We start from the raw sequence: 21502 nt of genomic DNA on the forward strand, positions 1-21502 counted from the left end.
AACTGCTTGGGGACAGACAAAATTTTGTTTGTCGAATAAAGCTACCATTCCACATTGTGGATTCAAGTGCTGACATCAGCGTGGTATCTGGGAAAGTGAACACCCGGTCTACTGGGTTCATCACACTGTTAAGTTCGCTTAGTCGACTCTCACTAAAAACAACTTCCTATTCACATATATCCTACCCCTCACATTAAACAGGGATGCTGTTTGCCTCTCACCTCTAACCAAGAGTTCATTTACCTAGTTATTCCGCACATATTCACTGATGGGGGAAACTCTAGTGGCCACAGACTACTAAGGGCAAAAGAGGAATTCGTATAATAGCTACAATCAACCCATAGGGCTAAAGGCTTGCACATGGACTTTTTGCTAACATGGATTATCTTTCTTGAAATCTAGGTCTGAAGGTCACAATACATTTTGTGATTGTGTGAAAGTTTTTCCTGACAGAATAGAGAGTGTTTCTACAGCAAACAAACAATCTCTTAAAAAGAGTGCATTTGGTGGAATATATAACTTTTTCATAACATTCACTTAAGGACATTTAACATAAAAACATAAATTATGCTTACCTGATAATTTAATTTTCTTCTGAAGGGAAGAGTCCACAGCTGCATTCATTACTTTTGGGAAATACAGAACCTGGCCACCAGGAGGAGGCAAAGACACCCCAGCCAAATGCTTAAATACCTCCCCCACCTGCCTCATCCCCCAGTCATTCTGCCAAGGGAAGAAGGAACAGTAGGAGAAATATCAGGGTGAAAAGAGGTGCCAGAAGAACAAAAAAATTACAGCCACCTCATAGATAAAAACACGGGCGGGAGCTGTGGACTCTTCCATTCAGAAGAAAATAAAATTATAAGGTAAGCATAATTTATGTTTTTCTTCTTAAAAGGGAAGAGTCCACAGCTGCATTTATTACTTTTGGGAAAAGCATACCCAAGCTAGAAGACAATTAATGCAAACAACGGGTGGAAACAAAATGCGGCGCCTTCGAAAGGCACCACAGCCTGATTACTCGATACCCTAAAAAAAACAAAAAAAAAATACATGGGTGAAAACCCGAAGCCCAACTAAACCACTGAGTCCCAGAATCTGTCAAGCCCAAACAACCACAGAGGAGTCATCCCCGCTGAGCACGACTCCAATGAAAGTACCCGGCTAAGACAAGGCCCGCCATCAGCTCCCAAAAAGGAGAACAGAATCTCATGAAAAATCCAAAGGATCATGCAGAACATAGAGCAACCCATGGTTGTCTTACAATAGCAACGCCCAGGGAGACTAACTCCCTAGAAACACAAGGACCGAAGAAAAAGAGATCCATACATAGGGAAACATGTCCCAAAAGGGACTCGAGGACACCCTCATATCCCTGACCCTGTACCATACCCAAAGGTACTCCAGGAAAACCATGAGTTCCCCGTTGCCTCATATTAGATCTAGATCTGCAAGCTAGACAGCAGAATTAGGATAACTATCCCAGCAGCTAGTAAAGAGTTCTCCAACAGAGCACCAACCGTCTGAGCAGGAACTCGCAATGATCAGCTTCCAGGTAGAAAGCTGACTCACTTTGCTAAACCCAAACACTGAAGGCATTTCAAGCTTGCTAACACCCAGTCAAAGTGCAATTAGCTGTAGCTGGTTACACCCAAAGTGCAATAGCTGTAGTTGGATGCAACTGCAAACCTACCAAGGGCTCTAAGCCCTCTGAATAACAGGCTCCAAGGAGCGCCCCATCCCAGCACCGAACACCAGTGGAAAAGAGGAGGACATCTAAGACCTCCCACAAAGGAGGGAACCGACACTAAGGAAAACGTTCAACCCTGCATGGAGTAACCGACCCCATCTTCCCTCTAGGATAGAGGTAGCTCCAAATACCTGGAGTCTACAGAAACTGTGTAAATGCGCAAGAAGACCAGTAGGGAACCGTCAGAAGGACCTAAGGCCTAAGCTACAAACAGATAGGCATGTCTCACAGAGCCCCAGCCTCTATGAAGAGAGGCCCGCGGGACCACAAACATCTAGTGTGAGATTGAACCGTCCACACCCATCCAAGGAGAGACACGGACCTAGGTCAGGGTCCTTGAAAAAAAGGAAGCAGTCGAAGATCCAACTTCCAGAGGAATCCTAAGCTGCCTCCTACAAGGAGGAACGCCTCTAAAGTCCGTAGACTTGGTGATCTAGCATAGCCTTAAACCCAAGAGTCACAAGGACTTCCTTAACGGATCTCAAAGAAAACTCGTAGGCAAGCGATAATACGTGCTACACACACAGGCAAGAGAGCAACCAACACCTGAAGGCAAATGAAAAACCCTGTACCCTGCTCACCATCCGAACATAAGGCACCGCCCACGAAGCCCCCAACGAAACGACGAGGATAAAAGGTCAACTACCTGACCCCAGAAGGGCGGCTCTCCGTAATCGACCTCGACCTTCACTGACAAGACCCAAGGCTAGAGTTGCAACGAGGACGGAAATACACCCGAACGTCGAGATCATAGACAGACCAAAGGTAATGGAAGAGATAACAGCCAGAGATCCTAGAAGGATCTATATTCCACAATCTTCTTTAAGCAGGCAACAGCTGGAGCTTCACAGCTCCCCACAGAGGCAGGGAAACCCTGCACACCAACTCTTAGAGTAACACAACTCTGAGCAGAGAAGGAATATGCCCGCCCATCCCGACCATATGATAACAAGAAAACTAAGAAACGTTAATGATAGAAGTAAATTGCAAAGTTGCTTAAAATTGTATGTTCTATCTGAATCATGTGTTTTAAGTCCCTTTAAATTGTTTACAAACAGCTCCTTCACCTTTATTTTCTCATTTAAAATATATGATTTTCCTGCTGTATCCCCACTAAAACTAAATATTTCTGAATTTAAGTTCTGGTTACAAAAAACAAGTAAAGAAAGAGGTTTTTTTAAAATAATGTGGCAGATAGTTACTAAAATGTTTATTTTTCATTGTTATCTCTAAGACTTGAGATAAATAAGATAAGGATGAATAAGATAAGGATGATAAATAATTAGATATTGTGACAGACCCTTCTGTCAGGACTGAAGGAGTTAATTGTGTTTAGCTAAGAAACTAATTTCTAAAGACAGAGTTGCTGGCTCCAGCTATAATCTAATTAGTGCTAAGCATTCTATTGTTTGATCACCTCCAGAGAGAAAACGCCTAAGTGATAAGAAGGGCCAAGAGTGTCTTGTGGTTGAAGTGTTTAAGTAATATAATTCTATTGTATCATGTCAAAGGGCTTGTTCCCTCCATGTAATGTACAACAGCCTTTCAACCCCCATCTGGGGGGGGGGGTCAGACCTGCATAAATACTAGGCATAGCCTTTTAATAAATGTCATTCTGTTTTAAACCTGAAAACTGGCTGGGTTGTGAATTGCTGATTCCCTATGCAGGACATTGTTCATCTGATATTAACCTTGGTACAGTGTTGGTACCGTAACAATTGGTGGCAAGCGACGGAATGAACCTTATCGCCCAGAAGAGCAACTACACAAGCCAGTAACCTCAGGAAGAGGGGGATTATTACAATACTGACTAAGATGGAAAGAGTACCAGGGACAGAAGGAACCAATGGGCCCAGCATATCAGACAGAACCCCTGAAGAAGCAAGCTTTGATCGGGCGGTTAAAATAAGACTGGCATATTATGGCCCCAACCCATCTGCGGAAATTATCGACCGGGTCATAGCAGCTGTGGAGGCCAACCTACTTCGCCAAAGCAGCGCTGCAGCAGCCCAAGTGGAAAAGAGAAAAGTAAATTTTGCAGCTTTTAAAAACTTCCTGGAAACAGAAGGAGAGATTGATGGGTTCCTTGCGGATTTTGAGAGGCAATGTGCACTACACAAGGTACCCGCAGAGGACTGGGTCACGATATTATCCGGAAAATTATCCGGCCGGGCCAGTGAGGCTTTTCGGGCCATTCCAGATGAGGAGGTTGGGGATTATAATACTGTGAAAGAGGCTCTGCTCTCCAGGTATGCGGTTACACTGGAGGCATACCGGAGGCGGTTCAGAGACACTGTTAAATTAGCTGGTGATTCCTACGTTGAGTGGGCATGTAAGGTGCACCGCACAGCAGCTCACTGGATAGCGGGGTGCCAAGCCGTATCTGGGGAAGAGGTGCTGCAGCTATTCCTGTTGGAACATTGCTTTGACAAGTTATCAGCAGGAGTTAGAGAGTGGGTTCGGGACCGTAAACCCTCCACCCTGCATGAAGCTGCTCGCCTGGCAGATGAGTATATGGATGCCCGCAAACTGGACACTGCTACCACTAAGCCCCCTGCTAGAGTGGAGTACAGACCCCCAGTCACCCCAGCAGCTGCCAGTTACCAACCCCCGGTGCACCGCTATACCACACGGCCTCCGGCCACGAACTACCCTCAGAGAGCCCGGTTCAATTCACGGGGCTACTCACAGCCTATTTGGTGCTTTGGATGTAAGCAACTAGGGCACAAAAGACCAGAGTGTCCCCTAAATGCAGCGAACCAAGCACAGTCCTGGAGAAGACCCGCCAGCGGAATCCCACGTAACTCTCAGCCTGCGGCCCGCTACGTAGAGGCGCAAGAATGCTGGAGCATCCTACATGAGGCAGACCTTGTGCAAGCTGCCCACCGGAATAACCGGCAACTGGTTAAAGTGAATGGGAAGAAGGTCAGTGGTCTACGGGATACTGGTGCTACCATGACCTTGCTTCAAAAGAACTTGGTGTCTGAGAAACAGTACACTGGAGACACTGTGGCTGTGAGGGTAGCAGGGGGTGATGTGTTCAGCCTACCTGTTGCCAGGGTACATTTGGATTGGGGAGTGGGCGCTAGACCTGTGAATGTGGGGGTCAAGAAGGACTTACCTGCTGATGTTCTTCTTGGAAATGACTTGGCTCCCCTTGTTTCTGCCTATGCTCCCATGGGTCCCGCTGATGTTAACCCTGTGACTACCCGTGCTCAGATCCGTGCAGCAGAGACTGGCCCCCCTGCTGCTAAGCCCCAGGACGCTGAGCTCAGTAAATCTCTATCCGCTATTGATACGTGGAAGTCACGTTACAATGCGCTGATGAAGGAGAAGAGGAGCGCAGAGGAAAAAGCACGTTTAGAACGTGAATCTCTGCTAGACAAGCTGCACCGACAGACTGCAGAAAACACCAGCTTGAGAGTGGGACATGAAACATTAAAGACAAACTTAGCGACACTTGAGGAGAAGCTGACGCTGGCTCATAGTGAGGTGCAGCAACTCAAGGGCACCCTATGTCAGTATGAAGGGATTGTGGATACCTATAAAGAGCAGGTACAGAAAACTCGTAAAGAAGCTGATGGGATTTTGAAGGACTGTTTAGCCCTAGTCTGGGCACTGAGGAAGTTGAACCCTTCTTTGTTTGGACAGGAATTCTCTCTCATAACGGGAATACAGATGGATTGTCCTGGCAAACTGACATGCCTACCACCTCCTAGTCCGGTCATCCCCAGGTTGACCCGCCAAAGGGTCAAGCCGGGTCTGCCGGAGTGTTCCACAAGGGGGGAGATATGTGACAGACCCTTCTGTCAGGACTGAAGGAGTTAATTGTGTTTAGCTAAGAAACTAATTTCTAAAGACAGAGTTGCTGGCTCCAGCTATAATCTAATTAGTGCTAAGCATTCTATTGTTTGATCACCTCCAGAGAGAAAACGCCTAAGTGATAAGAAGGGCCAAGAGTGTCTTGTGGTTGAAGTGTTTAAGTAATATAATTCTATTGTATCATGTCAAAGGGCTTGTTCCCTCCATGTAATGTACAACAGCCTTTCAACCCCCATCTGGGGGGGGGGGGGGTCAGACCTGCATAAATACTAGGCATAGCCTTTTAATAAATGTCATTCTGTTTTAAACCTGAAAACTGGCTGGGTTGTGAATTGCTGATTCCCTATGCAGGACATTGTTCATCTGATATTAACCTTGGTACAGTGTTGGTACCGTAACAGATATGTAGAGTTATTCTCTCCCTACCAGATCAGCCCATTGTATTGGGTTGTGGTTTCAGTTAGCAGAAGGTTATTTCACATACAAAAATATAACTAAAAGAAACAATTTCACATACATTTTAAATTCTGTAGCTGGTATCACAAGTAATAGGAAACCAATTTTACATTACACTGTCCCTTTAAAGTACCAGTCAACACAGTAGCTTTGCATAATCAACAAATGCAATAGCACTTAGTCTGAACTTCAAATGAGTAGTAGATTTTTTTTTCTGACAATTTTAAGTTATCTCTATTTTCACTCTACCTGTACCATGTGACAGCCATCAGCCAATCACAAATGCATACACGTATATTCTATAAATTATTGCACATGCTACGTAGGAGCTGGTGACTCAAAAAGTTTAAATATAAAAAGAATGCACATTTTGTTAATTTAAGTAAATTGGAAAACATAATTTATGCTTACCTGATAAATTCCTTTCTTCTGTTGTGTGATCAGTCCACGGGTCATCATTACTTCTGGGATATAACTCCTCCCCAACAGGAAATGCAAGAGGATTCACCCAGCAGAGCTGCACATAGCTCCTCCCCTCTACGTCACTCCCAGTCATTCGACCAAGAATCAACGAGAAAGGAGAAACCAAGGGTGAAGTGGTGACTGGAGTATAATTTAAAAGATATTTACCTGCCTTAAAACAGGGCGGGCCGTGGACTGATCACACAACAGAAGAAAGGAATTTATCAGGTAAGCATAAATTATGTTTTCTTCTGTTATGTGTGATCAGTCCACGGGTCATCATTACTTCTGGGATACCAATACCAAAGCAAAAGTACACGGATGACGGGAGGGATAGGCAGGCTCATTATACAGAAGGAACCACTGCCTGAAGAACCTTTCTCCCAAAAATAGCCTCCGAAGAAGCAAAAGTGTCAAATTTGTAAAATTTGGAAAAAGTATGAAGCGAAGACCAAGTTGCAGCCTTGCAAATCTGTTCAACAGAGGCCTCATTCTTAAAGGCCCAAGTGGAAGCCACAGCTCTAGTAGAATGAGCTGTAATTCTTTCAGGAGGCTGCTGTCCAGCAGTCTCATAGGCTAAACGAATTATGCTACGAAGCCAGAAGGAGAGAGAGGTAGCCGAAGCCTTATGACCTCTCCTCTGACCAGAGTACACGACAAACAGGGAAGACGTTTGTCGAAAATCCTTAGTTGCCTGCAAGTAGAACTTGAGGGCACGAACTACATCCAGATTGTGTAGAAGACGTTCCTTCTTTGAAGAAGGATTTGGACACAAGGATGGAACAACAATCTCTTGATTGATATTCCTGTTAGTGACTACCTTAGGTAAGAACCCAGGTTTAGTACGCAGAACTACCTTGTCTGAGTGAAAAATCAGATAAGGAGAATCACAATGTAAGGCTGATAACTCAGAGACTCTTCGAGCCGAGGAAATAGCCATTAAAAATAGAACTTTCCAAGATAACAATTTTATATCAATGGAATGAAGGGGTTCAAACGGAACACCCTGTAAAACGTTAAGAACTAAGTTTAAACTCCATGGCGGAGCAACAGTTTTAAACACAGGCTTGATCCTAGCTAAAGCCTGACAAAAGGCCTGGACGTCTGGATTTTCTGACAGACGCCTGTGTAACAAGATGGACAGAGCTGAGATCTGTCCCTTTAATGAGCTAGCCGATAAACCCTTTTCTAAACCTTCTTGTAGAAAGGACAATATCCTAGGAATCCTAACCTTACTCCAGAAGTAACCTTTGGATTCGCACCAGTATAGGTATTTACGCCATATCTTATGGTAAATCCTTCTGGTAACAGGCTTCCTAGCCTGTATCAGGGTATCAATAACCGACTCAGAAAAACCACGTTTTGATAAAATCAAGCGTTCAATTTCCAAGCAGTCAGCTTCAGAGAAGTTAGATTTTGATGTTTGAATGGACCCTGTATCAGAAGGTCCTGTCTTAGAGGTAGAAACCAAGGCGGACAGGATGACATGTCCACTAGATCTGCATACCAAGTCCTGCGTGGCCATGCAGGCGCTATTAGAATCACTGATGCTCTCTCCTGTTTGATTTTGGCAATCAATCGAGGAAGCAGCGGGAAGGGTGGAAACACATAAGCCATCCCGAAGTTCCAAGGTGCTGTCAAAGCATCTATCAGAACCGCTCCCGGATCCCTGGATCTGGACCCGTAGCGAGGAAGTTTGGCGTTCTGGCGAGACGCCATGAGATCTATCTCTGGTTTGCCCCAACGTCGAAGTATTTGGGCAAAGACCTCCGGATGAAGTTCCCACTCCCCCGGATGAAAAGTCTGGCGACTCAAGAAATCCGCCTCCCAGTTCTCCACTCCCGGGATGTGGATTGCTGACAGGTGGCAAGAGTGAGACTCTGCCCAGCGAATTATCTTTGATACTTCCATCATTGCTAGGGAGCTTCTTGTCCCTCCTTGATGGTTGATGTAAGCTACAGTCGTGATGTTGTCCGACTGAAACCTGATGAACCCCCGAGTTTTTAACTGGGGCCAAGCCAGAAGGGCATGGAGAACTGCTCTTAATTCCAGAATGTTTATAGGCAGGAGACTTTCCTCCTGATTCCATTGTCCCTGAGCCTTCAGAGAATTCCAGACAGCGCCCCAACCTAGTAGGCTGGCGTCTGTTGTTACAATTGTCCAGTCCGGCCTGCTGAATGGCATCCCCCTGGACAGATGTGGCCGAGAAAGCCACCATAGAAGAGAGTTTCTGGTCTCTTGATCCAGATTCAGAGTAGGGGACAAGTCTGAGTAATCCCCATTCCACTGACTCAGCATGCACAATTGCAGCGGTCTGAGATGTAGACGTGCAAAGGGTACTATGTCCATTGCTGCTACCATTAAGCCGATCACCTCCATGCATTGAGCTACTGACGGGAGTTGAATGGAATGAAGGACACGGCATGCATTTAGAAGCTTTGTTAATCTGTCTTCTGTCAGATAAATCTTCATTTCTACAGAATCTATAAGAGTCCCCAAGAATGGAACTCTTGTGAGAGGAAAAAGAGAACTCTTCTTTTCGTTCACTTTCCATCCATGCGACCTTAGAAATGCCAGAACTAACTCTGTATGAGACTTGGCAGTTTGAAAGCTTGAAGCTTGTATCAGAATGTCGTCTAGGTACGGAGCTACCGAAATTCCTCGCGGTCTTAGTACCGCCAGAAGGGCACCCAGAACCTTTGTGAAGATTCTTGGAGCCGTAGCCAATCCGAATGGAAGAGCTACAAACTGGTAATGCCTGTCTAAGAAGGCAAACCTTAGATACCGGTAATGATCTTTGTGAATCGGTATGTGAAGGTAAGCATCCTTTAAATCCACTGTGGTCATGTACTGACCCTTTTGGATCATGGGTAAGATTGTCCGAATAGTTTCCATTTTGAACGATGGAACTCTTAGGAATTTGTTTAGGATCTTTAAATCCAAGATTGGCCTGAAAGTTCCCTCTTTTTTGGGAACCACAAACAGGTTTGAGTAAAACCCTTGTCCTTGTTCCGACCGCGGAACCGGATGGATCACTCCCATTAATAACAGATCTTGTACACAGCGTAGAAACGCTTCTTTCTTTATCTGGTTTGTTGACAACCTTGACAGATGAAATCTCCCTCTTGGGGGAGAGAATTTGAAGTCTAGAAGGTATCCCTGAGATATGATCTCTAGCGCCCAGGGATCCTGAACATCTCTTGCCCAAGCCTGGGCGAAGAGAGAGAGTCTGCCCCCCACTAGATCCGGTCCCGGATCGGGGGCCCTCGGTTCATGCTGTCTTTGGGGCAGCAGCAGGTTTCCTGGCCTGCTTGCCCTTGTTCCAGGACTGGTTAGGTTTCCAGCCTTGTCTGTAACGAGCCACAGCTCCTTCCTGTTTTGGTGCAGTGGAAGTTGATGCTGCTCCTGCTTTGAAATTCCGAAAGGGACGAAAATTAGACTGTCTAGCCTTAGCTTTGGCTTTGTCTTGAGGCAGGGCGTGGCCCTTACCTCCTGTAATGTCAGCGATAATTTCTTTCAAACCGGGCCCAAATAAAGTTTGCCCCTTGAAAGGTATATTAAGTAATTTGGACTTAGAAGTTACATCAGCTGACCAGGATTTTAGCCACAGCGCCCTACGTGCCTGAATGGCGAATCCTGAGTTCTTAGCCGTAAGTTTGGTTAAATGTACTACGGCCTCCGAAATGAATGAATTAGCTAGTTTAAGGACTCTAAGCCTGTCCGTAATGTCGTCCAGCGTAGCTGAACTAAGGTTCTCTTCCAGAGACTCAATCCAAAATGCTGCCGCAGCCGTAATCGGCGCGATGCATGCAAGGGGTTGCAATATAAAACCTTGTTGAACAAACATTTTCTTAAGGTAACCCTCTAATTTTTTATCCATTGGATCTGAAAAAGCACAGCTATCCTCCACCGGGATAGTGGTACGCTTAGCTAAAGTAGAAACTGCTCCCTCCACCTTAGGGACCGTTTGCCATAAGTCCCGTGTGGTGGCGTCTATTGGAAACATCTTTCTAAATATTGGAGGGGGTGAGAACGGCACACCGGGTCTATCCCACTCCTTAGTAACAATTTCAGTTAGTCTCTTAGGTATAGGAAAAACGTCAGTACTCGCCGGTACCGCAAAGTATTTATCCAACCTACACAATTTTTCTGGTATTGCAACAGTGTTACAATCATTAAGAGCCGCTAAAACCTCCCCTAGTAATACACGGAGGTTCTCCAATTTAAATTTAAAATTTGAAATATCTGAATCCAATCTGTTTGGATCAGAACCATCACCCACAGAATGAAGCTCTCCGTCCTCATGTTCTGCAAGCTGTGACGCAGTATCAGACATGGCCCTAGTATTATCAGCGCACTCTGTTCTCACCCCAGAGTGATCACGCTTGCCTCTTAGTTCTGGTAATTTAGCCAAAACTTCAGTCATAACAGTAGCCATATCTTGTAATGTTATCTGTAATGGCCGCCCAGATGTACTAGGCGCCATAATATCACGCACCTCCCGGGCGGGAGATGCAGGTACTGACACGTGAGGCGAGTTAGTCGGCATAACTCTCCCCTCGCTGTTTGGTGAAATTTGTTCAATTTGTACAGATTGGCTTTTATTTAAAGTAGCATCAATACAGTTAGTACATAAATTTCTATTGGGCTCCACCTTGGCATTGGAACAAATGACACAGATATCTTCCTCTGAATCAGACATGTTTAACACACTAGCAATAAACTTGCAACTTGGTTACAATCTTATTTAACAAAAACGTACTGTGCCTCAAAGAAGCACTAAACGATTAAATGACAGTTGAAATAATGAACTGAAAGACAGTTATAGCATCAATCCTTCAAAACAACACAACTTTTAGCAAAGGTTTGTTCCCATTAGTAAAGTAACAATAATTAAATTTGAAACATAAAAATTACAGAGCAACGTTTTTAATCACAGTCAATATATAAGTCTCACAGCTCTGCTGAGAGAATCTACCTCCCTCCAAAGAAGTTTGAAGACCCCTGAGTTCTGTTAGAGATGAACCGGATCATGCAGGAAATACAAGAGTAACTGACTGGAATTTTTTGATGCGTAGCAAAGAGCGCCAAAAACGGCCCCTCCCCCTCACACACAGCAGTGAGAGAGAAACGAAACTGTCACAATTAAAACAAGCAACTGCCAAGTGGAAAAATAATGCCCAAATATTTATTCACTCAGTACCTCAGAAAATGCAAACGATTCTACATTCCAGCAAAAACGTTTAACATAATAAATACCTATTAAAAGGTTTAATGTACTTTTAACAGAGTAATTCCGGTGAAATACCATCCCCAGAATACTGAAGTGTAGAGTATACATACATGTCATTATAACGGTATGGCAGGATTTTCTCATCAATTCCATTCAGAAAATAAAAACTGCTACATACCTCAATGCAGATTCATCTGCCCGCTGTCCCCTGATCTGAAGCTTTTACCTCCCTCAGATGGCCGAGAAACAGCAATATGATCTTAACTACTCCGGTTAAAATCATAGTAAAAACTCTGGTAGATTCTTCTTCAAACTCTGCCAGAGAGGCAATAACACGCTCCGGTGCTATTGTAAAATAACAAACTTTTGATTGAAGTTATAAAAACTAAGTATAATCACCATAGTCCTCTCACACATCCTATCTAGTTGTTGGGTGCAAGAGAATGACTGGGAGTGACGTAGAGGGGAGGAGCTATGTGCAGCTCTGCTGGGTGAATCCTCTTGCATTTCCTGTTGGGGAGGAGTTATATCCCAGAAGTAATGATGACCCGTGGACTGATCACACATAACAGAAGAAAGTTGTTTAAAATTGCTGCGCTATCTGAATCATGAAAGTTTCATTTTGACTTTAGTGTCCCTTTAAGTACAGCAATTGCAGCCAATTAAACCAAAACAGTATTAAAAAGAAAGCTCTAAAAACTGGAGGTTTCTGTCCAACAAGCTGTCCAGAGACAGAAAAAAAAGAGATAAGACAAACAGGACAGGCCCTTTAAACCTAGCAACTATCTTATGTACCTGTCCAGCAACCTTGCCTTTAAAGATATAAATTAATACAGTAAACTGGCTTTTATAGTAGGCAACAAAATAAATAGTATGTCTTCTGCTTTATAACAGTAGATAGCACAACGATCTGTGAACTTACCTGTTACAGATCATATTAGTGCAAATAAGACACTTCCTGCAATAACATCATTTATCTAAGAACTTACCTGATAAATTAATTTCTATCATATTGGCAAGAGTCCATGAGCTAGTGACGTATGGGATATACAATCCTACCAGGAGGGGCAAAGTTTCCCAACCTCAAAATGCCTATAAATACATCCCTCACCACACGCACAATTCAGTTTAACGAATAGCCAAGTAGTGGGGTGATAAAGAAAGGAGTAAAAAGCATCAACAAAGGAATTTGGAAATAATTGTGCTTTATACAAAAAAATCATAACCACCATAAAAAGGGTGGGCCTCATGGACTCTTGCCAATATGAAAGAAATGAATTTATCAGGTAAGTTCTTACATAAATTATGTTTTCTTTCATGTAATTGGCAAGCGTCCATGAGCTAGTGACGTATGGGATAGCAAATACCCAAGATGTGGAACTCCACGCAAGAGTCACTAGAGAGAGAGGGATAAAAATAGCCATTTTTCGCTGCAAAAATTAATCCACAACCCAAAATATAAATTTATTCTCATAAACTGAAAGGAAAAAACTTAAATCAAAAGCAGAAGAATTAAACTGAAACAGCTGCCTGAATAACTTTTCTACCAAAAACTGCTTCCGAAGAAGCAAATACATCAAAATGGTAGAATTTAGTAAATGTATGCAAAGAAGACCAAGTTGCTGCTTTGCAAATCTGATCAACTGAAGCTTCATTCTTAAAAGCCCAGGAAGTGGAAACTGATCTAGTAGAATGAGCTGTAATTCTCTGAGGCGGGACTTGACCCAACTCCAAATAGGCTTGACGAATCAAAAGCTTTAACCACAAACCCAAAGAAACGGCAGAAACCTTCTGACCTTTCCTAGAACCAGAAAAGATAACAAATAGACTAGAAGTCGTCCTGAAAACTTTAGTAGCTTCAAAATAATATTTCAGAGCTCTCACCACATCCAAAGAATGTAAAGATCTCTCCAAAGAATTCTTAGGATTAGGACACAAGGAAGGAACAACAATTTATCTATTAATGTTGTTAGAATTCAAATGAAGTCCGCAAAACTGCCTTATCCTGATGAAAAATCAGAAGAGGAGAATCACAAGAGAGAGCGGATAATTCAGAAACTCTTCTAGCAGAAGAGATGGCCAAAAGAAACAACACTTTCAAAGAAAGTAGTTTAATGTCCAAAGACTACATAGGCTCAAACGGAGGAGCCTGTAAAGCCTTCAAAAGCAAATAAAGACGCCAAGGAGGAGAGATTGATTTAATGACAGGCTTGATACGAACCAAAGCCTGCACAAAACAATGAATATCAGGAAGATTAGCAATCTTTCTGTGAAATAAAACAGAGAGAGCAGAGATTTGTCCTTTCAAGGAACTTGCAGACAAACCTTTATCCAAACCATCCTGAAGAAACTGTAAAATTCTAGGAATTCTAAAAGAATGCCAGGATAATTTATGAGAAGAACACCATGAAATGTAAGTCTTCCAAACTCGATAATAAATCTTTAAATTTAATGATTTGAGATCCTGATGGAAAAACAGATCTTGAGATAGAAAGTTTGGCCTTAATGGAAGTGGCCAAGGTTGGCAACTGGACATCCAAACAAGATCCGCATACCAAAACCTGTGAGGCCATGCTGGAGCCACCAGCAGCACAAACGATTGCTCCATGATGATTTTGGAGATCACTCTTGGAAGAAGAACTAGAGGCGGGAAAATATAAACCGGTTGATAACAACAAGGAAGTGTCAACACATCCACTGCATCCGCCTGAGGATCCCTGGACCTGGACAGGTACCTGGGAAGTTTCTCGTTTAGATGAGATACCATCAGATCTATTTCTGGAAGCCCCCACATCTGAACAACTTAAAAAAAAAACCATCTGGGTGGAGAGACCATTCTCCCGGATGTAAAGTCTGACGACTGAGTTAATCCACTTCCCTATTGTCTATACCTGGGATATGAAACGCAGAAATTAGACAGGAGCTGGATTCCGCCCAAACAAGTATCCGAGATACTTATTTCATAGCTTGAGGACTGTGAGTCCCACCCTGATGATTGACATATGTCACAGTTGTGATATAGTCTGTCTGAAAACAAATTAACGGTTCTCTCTTCAACAGAGGCCAAAACTGAGTTCCAAAATATTTATTGGTAATCTCGCCTCTTGAGATTTCCAAACCCCTTATGCTGTCAGAGATCCCCAAACAGCTCCCCAACCTGAAAGACTTGCATCTGTTGTGATCACAGTCCAGGTTGGACGAACGAATGAGGCAAATAGAATTACACGATGGTGATCTAACCACCAAGTCAGAGAAAGTCAAACATTGGGATTTAAGGATATTAATTGTGATATCCTTGTATAATCCCTGCACCATTGGTTCAGCATACAAACCTGGAGAGGTCTCATATGAAAACGAGCAAAGGGGATCGCGTCCGATGCTGCAGTCATGAGACCTAAAAGTTCCATGCACATAGCTACTGAAGGGAATGACTAAGACTGAAGGTTCCGACAGGCTGCAACCAATTTCAAATGTCTCTTGTCTATTTGGAAACCTAAAAAGGTTACCTTTGTATGAGGAATCAAAGAACTTTTTGGTAAATTGATCCTCCAACCATGTCTTCATAGAAACAACAGTAGTTGATTCGTGTGAGATTCTGCAGAACGTAAAGACTGAGCAAGTACCAAGATATCGTCCAAATAAGGAAACACCACAACACCCCGCTCTCTGATAACAGAGAGTGGACACCGAGAACCTTTGAAAAGATTCTTAGAGCTGTTGCTAGGCCAAAAAGGAAGAGCAACAAATTGGTAATGCTTGTCTAGAAAAGAGAATCTCAGGAACTGATAGCGATCTGGATGAATCGGAATATGAAGATATGCATCCTGTAAGTCTATTGTGGGCATATAATGCCCTTGAACAAAAGGCAGAATAGACCTTATAGTGCCCATTTTGAAAGTTGGTACTCTTACATATCGATTCAAAATTTTTAGATATAAAACTGGTCTGAATGAATTTTCTCTCTTTGGGACAATGAATAGATTTGAATAAAACCCCAGACCCTGTTCCTGAAACGGAACTGGCATGATTACCCCAGATAACTCCAGGTCTGAAACACACTTCAGGAAAGCCCAAGCCTTTACTGGGTTTGCTGGAATGCGTGAGAGAAAAAAAACCTTCTCACAGGCGGTCTTACTCTGAATCCTATTCTGTACCCCTGAGAGACAATATTCTGAATCCAATGATTTTGGACCGAATTGATCCAACATCTTTGAAAAATCTTAATCTGCCCCCTACCAGCTGAGCTGGAAAAAGGGCCGCACCTTCATGCGGCCTTGGGGGCTGACTTTGATATCTTAAATGGCTTGGATTTATTCCAATTTGAAGAACGCTTCCAATTGGAAACAGATTCCTTGGGGGAAAAATTAGGTTTCTGTTCCTTATTTAAGAATGAAAACGGTTAGAAGCATTAGATTTACCCTTAGATCTTTATCCAGAGGCAAAAAACGCCCTTCCCCCCAGTGACAGTTGAAACTATTGAATCCAACTAGGATCAAATAATTTATTACCTTGGAAAGAAAGAGATAGCAATCTGGACTTAGAAGTCATATCAGCATTCCAAGATTTAAGCCACAAAACTCTTCTAGCTAAAATAGCTAAAGACATAGATTTAACATCAATTTTGATGATATCAAAAAATGGCATCACAAATGAAATTATTAGCTTGTTGAATCAAGTTAACAATACTAGACAAATCATGATCCGATACTTGTTGCGCTAAAGTTTCCAACCAAAAAGTTGAAGCAGCTGCAACATTAGCCAAAGAAATTGCAGGCCTAAGAAGAAGACCTGAAAATAAATAAGCCTTCCTTAGATAAGGTTAAAGTTTTCTATCTAAAGGATCTTTAAAAGAAGTACTATCTTCCATAGGAATAGTAGTACGTTTAGTAAGAGTAGAGATAGCCCCATCAACTTTGGGGATCTTTTCCCAAAACTCCAATCTAACTGCTGGCAAAGGATACAATTTTTAAAACCTTAAAGAAGGAATAAAAGTACCACTAGGCCTATTCCATTCCTTAGAAATCATATCAGAAATAGCATCAGGAACTGGAAAAACCTCTGGAATAACCACAGGAGGTTTATAAACAAAATGTAAACGTTTACTAGTTTTAATATCAAGAGGACTAGTCTCCTCAATATCCAATATAACCAACACTTCTTCAACAAAGAACAAATGTACTCCATTTAAAATAAATAAGTAGATTTGTCAGTGTCAATATCTGAGGAAGGATCTTCTGAATCAGATAGATCCTCATCAGAGAAGGATAATTCAGTATGTTGTCGGTCATTTGAAATTTCATCAACTTTATGAGAAGTTTTAAAAGTCCTTTACATTTATTAGAAGGCGGGATGGCAGACAAAGCCTTCTGAATAGAATCAGCAATAAATTCTTATAAATTCACAGGTATATATTGTACATTAGATGTTAAAAGAACAGCAACAGGCAATGTACTATTACTGAGGGACACATTCTCTGCATGTAAAAGTTTATCATGACAACTTATTACAAACCACAGCTGGAGATATAATCTCCACAAGATTACAACAAATGTACTTAGCTTTGGTAGAACTGTTAACAGTCAGCAGGATTCCAACAGTGATTTCTGAGACAGGATCAAATTGAGATATCTTGCAAATGTAAGAGAAAAAACAACATATAAAGCAAAATTATCAATTTCCTTATATGGCAGTTTCAGGAATGGGAAAAAAATACAAACAGCATAGCCCTCTGATAGAGAAAAAAGGCAAGAGGCATATAGGAATGGGGTTTAAAATAATGAAAATATTTGGCACCAAGTATAACGCACAAACAGAGAAAAAATGTTTGTCGCTAACAACATCCGGAAATGACATGTCATTGAAAACGCAACCTTGTGAAAGGACTTGGCATCGACAAAGACGCCGGAAATGACGAAATTGCGTCATCGAATGTAACTTTGCGCCAAAAATAACGCAATATAGTTTGGCATATTGCGCCCTCGCGAGCCTAATTCTGCCCATGAATTTAAAATGACAGTCAATTGAAAAAAGACTATACCCCAGGTAAGAAATACATTTTCCTAAAAAATGCATTTCCCAGATATGAAACTGTCTGTAAAATGAAATATACTGAAACCTGAATCATGGCAAATATAAGTACAATACATATATTTATAACTTTATATAAATACATAAAGTGCCAAACCATAGCTGAGAGTGTCTCAAGTAATGAAAGCATACTTACCAAAAGACACCCATCCACATATAGCAGATAGCCAAACCAGTACTGAAACAGTTATCAGTAGAGGTAATGGAATATGAGAGTATATCGTCGATCTGAAAAGGGAGGTAGGAGATGAATCTCTACGACCGATAACAGAGAACCTATGAAATAGATCCCTGTGAGGAAAACCATTGCATTCAATAGGCGATACTCTCTTCACATACCTCTGATATTCACTGTACTCTGAGAGGAATCGGGCTTCAAAATGCTGAGAAGCGCATATCAACATAGAAATCTAGCACAAACTTACTTCACCACCTCCATAGGAGGCAAAGTTTGTAAAACTGAATTGTGGGTGTGGTGAGGGGTGTATTTATAGGCATTTTGAGGTTTGGGAAACTTTGCCCCTCCTGGTAGGATTGTATATCCCATACGTCACTAGCTCATGGACTCTTGCCAATTACATGAAAGAAATAGGATTTATCTGACTTGCATGTTCCTTTAAAGAAAATCATATCCTGTATCAACAAAATGAAAATGTTGGTGAACTCTGTATCACAACAGCTCTCATTCTGAAACAAACCTGTAGAAAAGTATTTAGGGAGACAGTGTTTTAGCCTTAAAGGGACAGTGTACTCAGAAAATTAAAATTAGTAGTAGGAATAGAAGTTACATAACAATGTAAAAGTTATCACACAAAATATGGTTTATAACTTTATAGATACTTTTCTTCAGCTTCCCCATTTTGGAGTTTACAACTAGTGATGCAGAAAAGGGCAGAACAATCCACTGAATACACCCACCATATGTGCAACCAAACTGTAGCTAGCAAGCACGCACACGTCCCCAAGTGTCATGGTGTTCATGAAAACTACTGTGTCTCTGTGCCTTTAAACTGCGAGGTATGTAGAAGATCGCAATATATGTAGTGAGAACAATGTGACAGTCCTCTCGAACGATCTCCACCATAACAATCTCATAAACAGAATCCCAAATGTACAGTGCATGTGAATAAAAGCCCTTTTGTTTTAGCCCACATCAACCTCAGACACTTGTAACTCATCAGAATGAGCAGTTAGGGCAATCAACATACGTGCACAAGATTTCGCTGAGCTTTTCACACTTTGTGATGTCACCAGCATGCTAGCACATTCGCACTGTTGACTAATGGAGGAAAGCATACACATGAATAGTACTCCACAGAAAAAAACTACTTTATGTACATTCTGCACTCATATCCATAACAGATTATTACTAAGTATACTGAAACAATCAGGTAGGAAAATGGTTTGGTAGTTTAAAAAGAGATCTTTTCAAATAAAAAAATAAAAAATTAAATTGCATCTGGAATACTTTGAAGTCACACTCAGAACTGAGGGGCCGATTATCTAAACCTGGCCAGATCAGACATGTTTTTTTCTCGCCCTCACAGGTGCTGCCCTGGTGGAATTATCTGAAAAAATGGGCAGTCCCTGCGAGTGGCGAGACGTCTCCTTTTGAAATTAATGGAGCTTGCTGGAAAGGGACACTTTGCTTTGTAGGACGAAGTTAGCAGTGAGCAGGGGACGCACTTTAAAAATTAAATCCTGCAACATATATAAATCACATTACGCTGCTTTCTGCGTATAGCATCTTAAAATTACCTATATTTTCATATGCAAGTGTTTGTCTATTAGAGTATTAAGTATTTTCTCACATATTTGCCACTTTTTCATTTGCAAGAAAAAACAGTGAGAACTATAGTGCAGAAATGTTCTGAGAATTACGCTGGGATTAGAGAGACAATTTCATGTATGCCCATGTTACAAAAAAACAGTTACATTTTGTATTATTATTTTGTACTATGTACACATTTGTATGTGTTTTTTTTCCATACATTGTACTTAAATTACGATTTATTCTGTGCATATTTAATATGATTTATTCCTGTGTAATTTACATACAAATTTTACGTTTTAGATAAAATAAGATTTTTGGTGAACAATTTTGTTATTTGTGATGCACCTTAATAATACAAATTATTTCCTGTGTATTTTTATGTGAATGGTTCAATTATTTAATTTATGAGTTATGAATGACGAATTTAATTGTGCAGTTTTGTAATGGATTCATCTCCTTCCCATACAAAAATGCAGTATACGCCGCTTAGCGAGACACTAAGGGTTGTTTCATTTAATTCCACCAAGGAAATAGAAGCATTCTTATAGAATTTCACAAGCCCAGAGAGCTTTAGATAATCGCCCCCTCAGTAAGTGCCATGGGAATTAATTGTAATATATCACTATTAAGTATTTTCAGTTATGAAATTAAATGTCGACTTTCTGTGAGATGCAAAAATCTAAATAATTCAGTGTAAAATAAACAATTACAAAAACTAAAAGCATATTTTTCCTGGTAAATAAAATGTTTCCAGCCCTGAATACATTTGTATATGTACAGTATAAACTTACGTACGGACGTTCAAACATAGATTATGACCAAAAACACATAAACAGGATTAACACAAGTAAAGCATTCAGTTACAAAACAAACAAGTAAAGCATCTGGGTAAGCGTAAGTAATGGTTACCTGTTATGGTAAACGACTGCTGTATATGCTTCTTTTGAGAATTCTGAACAACTTGATTTGCCAAAGATAACCTTTAAAAAAAAAAAAAAAAAAGGAACCTTTATTTTGTCAGTAGAGTACCTCGTCATACATATATTTAGAAAAACAAATACCTCCACCAAAAATAGTTTTATAATATATACACTGCTAAAAATGCTGTAAAGTGAGAATGCTTTAAAAAAAAAAAAAAAAAGAAATGTTAATAGCTTATTTTTATCAACTGACAAAATGCAAAGTGAGTGAGCAGAAGAAAAAACATAATTTATGCTTACCTGATAAATTTATTTCTCTTGTAGTGTAGTCAGTCCACGGGTCATCCATTACTTATGGAATATATCTCTTCCTAACAGGAAGCTGCAAGAGGATCACTCAAGCAGAGCTGCTATATAGCTCCTCCCCTCACATGTCATATTCAGTCATTCGACCAAAGCAGACGAGAAAGGAGAAACCATAGGGTGCAGTGGTGACTGGAGTTTAATTAAAATTTAGATCTGCCTTAGTGACAGGGCGGGCCGTGGACTGACTACACTACAAGAGAAATAAATTGATCAGGTAAGCATAAATTATGTTTTCTCTTGTTAAGTGTAGTCAGTCCACGGGTCATCCATTACTTATGGAATACCAATACCAAAGCTAAAGTACACGGATGAAGGGAGGGACAAGGCAGGAACATTAAACAGAAGGAACCACTGCCTGAAGTACCTTTCTCCCAAAAATAGCCTCCGAAGAAGCAAAAGTGTCAAATTTGTAAAATTTTGAAAAGGTGTGAAGCGAAGACCAAGTCGCAGCCTTGCAAATCTGTTCAACAGAGGCCTCATTTTTAAAGGCCCAGGTGGAAGCCACAGCTCTAGTAGAATGAGCTGTAATCCTTTCAGGAGGCTGCTGTCCAGCAGTCTCATAGGCTAAACGAATTATGCTACGAAGCCAGAAGAGAGAGAGGTAGCCGAAGCCTTATGACCTCTCCTCTGTC

The 21502-nt window shown here is 41.5% G+C and overlaps 1 protein-coding gene across 14 annotated transcripts in view; it reads right to left on the reverse strand.

Annotated features, from left to right (window-relative positions):
- Positions 1 to 21502, reverse strand: part of DOCK7 (dedicator of cytokinesis 7) — a 695569-nt gene that overhangs the window by 407385 nt on the left and 266682 nt on the right. For all 14 annotated transcript variants that reach the window (XM_053693655.1, XM_053693653.1, XM_053693652.1 and 11 more), the window contains exon 16: positions 20494 to 20564. In XM_053693655.1, coding sequence (XP_053549630.1) covers positions 20494 to 20564 — 71 coding nt within the window. The remainder of the gene's footprint in view (positions 1 to 20493; positions 20565 to 21502) is intronic.

This window comes from Bombina bombina, chromosome 10 (genome assembly GCF_027579735.1).
Source record: "Bombina bombina isolate aBomBom1 chromosome 10, aBomBom1.pri, whole genome shotgun sequence".
In the NCBI taxonomy this organism is placed as follows: Eukaryota; Metazoa; Chordata; class Amphibia; order Anura; family Bombinatoridae; genus Bombina; species Bombina bombina.